Source organism: Triticum dicoccoides, unplaced genomic scaffold, assembly GCF_002162155.2.
Source record: "Triticum dicoccoides isolate Atlit2015 ecotype Zavitan unplaced genomic scaffold, WEW_v2.0 scaffold75906, whole genome shotgun sequence".
Taxonomy (NCBI): Eukaryota; Viridiplantae; Streptophyta; class Magnoliopsida; order Poales; family Poaceae; genus Triticum; species Triticum dicoccoides.
The window spans coordinates 1-1,147 of record NW_021297708.1 but is presented as its reverse complement, the minus strand read 5'-3'; the positions used below and the strand labels follow the sequence as shown (position 1 = coordinate 1,147).

At 43.1% G+C, this 1,147-nt stretch overlaps 1 protein-coding gene across 1 annotated transcript; it reads right to left on the bottom strand.

The window, feature by feature from the left end:
- Positions 1 to 477: 477 nt before the first annotated feature.
- On the bottom strand, positions 478 to 1,140 carry LOC119347814 (germin-like protein 8-11). The gene has a single exon (XM_037616338.1). It carries the CDS (start codon positions 1,092 to 1,094, stop codon positions 654 to 656), a length of 441 nt encoding a protein of 146 aa, XP_037472235.1. The 5' UTR covers positions 1,095 to 1,140; the 3' UTR covers positions 478 to 653.
- Between the last annotated feature and the right edge of the window lie 7 nt (positions 1,141 to 1,147).

Genomic DNA, 1,147 nt, shown 5'->3' with positions numbered 1-1,147 from the left:
GAGTTCTCAACTTAAGAAAAACAAGAATAGTTATCATAAGTATTTTGATAAAACAAACCACCTCACCAAATTTCCATTAAAGCAACCGTCAATTGAACCTACAAGACTTTTGACCCAAAAGGAAGCTAAAATATTACATGCAGGAACCGTAAATTTCTTATTGCATGCGCCAAAAAGCGAGAGAGAGAGAGAGAGAGAGAGCAGAACAACGACTCCAGGAAGCAAATTTTGCACATACATTTTTCACATTTAAATCCTGAGCACAATCGGGCTCCAACCAACGCATACTTCGCCTGTATTGCAAGATTACCCTATGTGTTCAACCTTAGCATCAAACATATACTGGATTACCAGGTAATCGTGTATTGTTTCTTTTTAACCTAATCATCTATTATTATGGAACACGGGGAAAGAACCCAAAATATTTATGAGAAATACGACACATTAGAACCAAGAAAACATATGAGATCATATATGTGTGAATAAAAAATAATATTGTCAACTATTCAAAAGGTATAAATACATTCACTCATTACAGACACACAATGGAATGGCATATGCTCCATTTATTTTATAAAATAGGATGCATATCTAGTAACTCAAACATGTCCATATTTAGGCACTGGTCTTCCGTGTAATCAGCAACATCTAACTTAGTTGTGGTTGTTCTCCCAGAACTGAGCCTGGAGCCAGTCTATCGTATTCTTTTCCACCTGAAACGCCTTGGCGAGAACATCATCTGATATTGGTGGGTCTGACCCAAACACCGCATTGGCAATTGTGATAGCCCCTGGGTTCTGGCTGCTGAGCGCGGCAATTGCAACGGCGGGCTGGTGGGGGTTAGGGTTGAATTGGAAGTGGATGAGCCCCACGGGGAAGACAAACACATCACCTTTGTTGAGCACCTTTGAGAAGAACTTGTTTCTGGCTGGGGCGGGCAGGTTGGATGTGACAAAGCCAACGTACAATGTTCCCTCGAGCACCGTGAGGATCTCAGTGGCGCGGGGGTGCGTGTGTGGAGGGTTCTGGCCTAAGGGAGCATAGTCGATGCGTGCGATTGAGATGCCGAGGGTGTTGAGTCCAGCAATCTCCATGACATTGATCAAGGTGACGTTGGATCCAACCTTGTTGGTCACCCTAGGCTGAT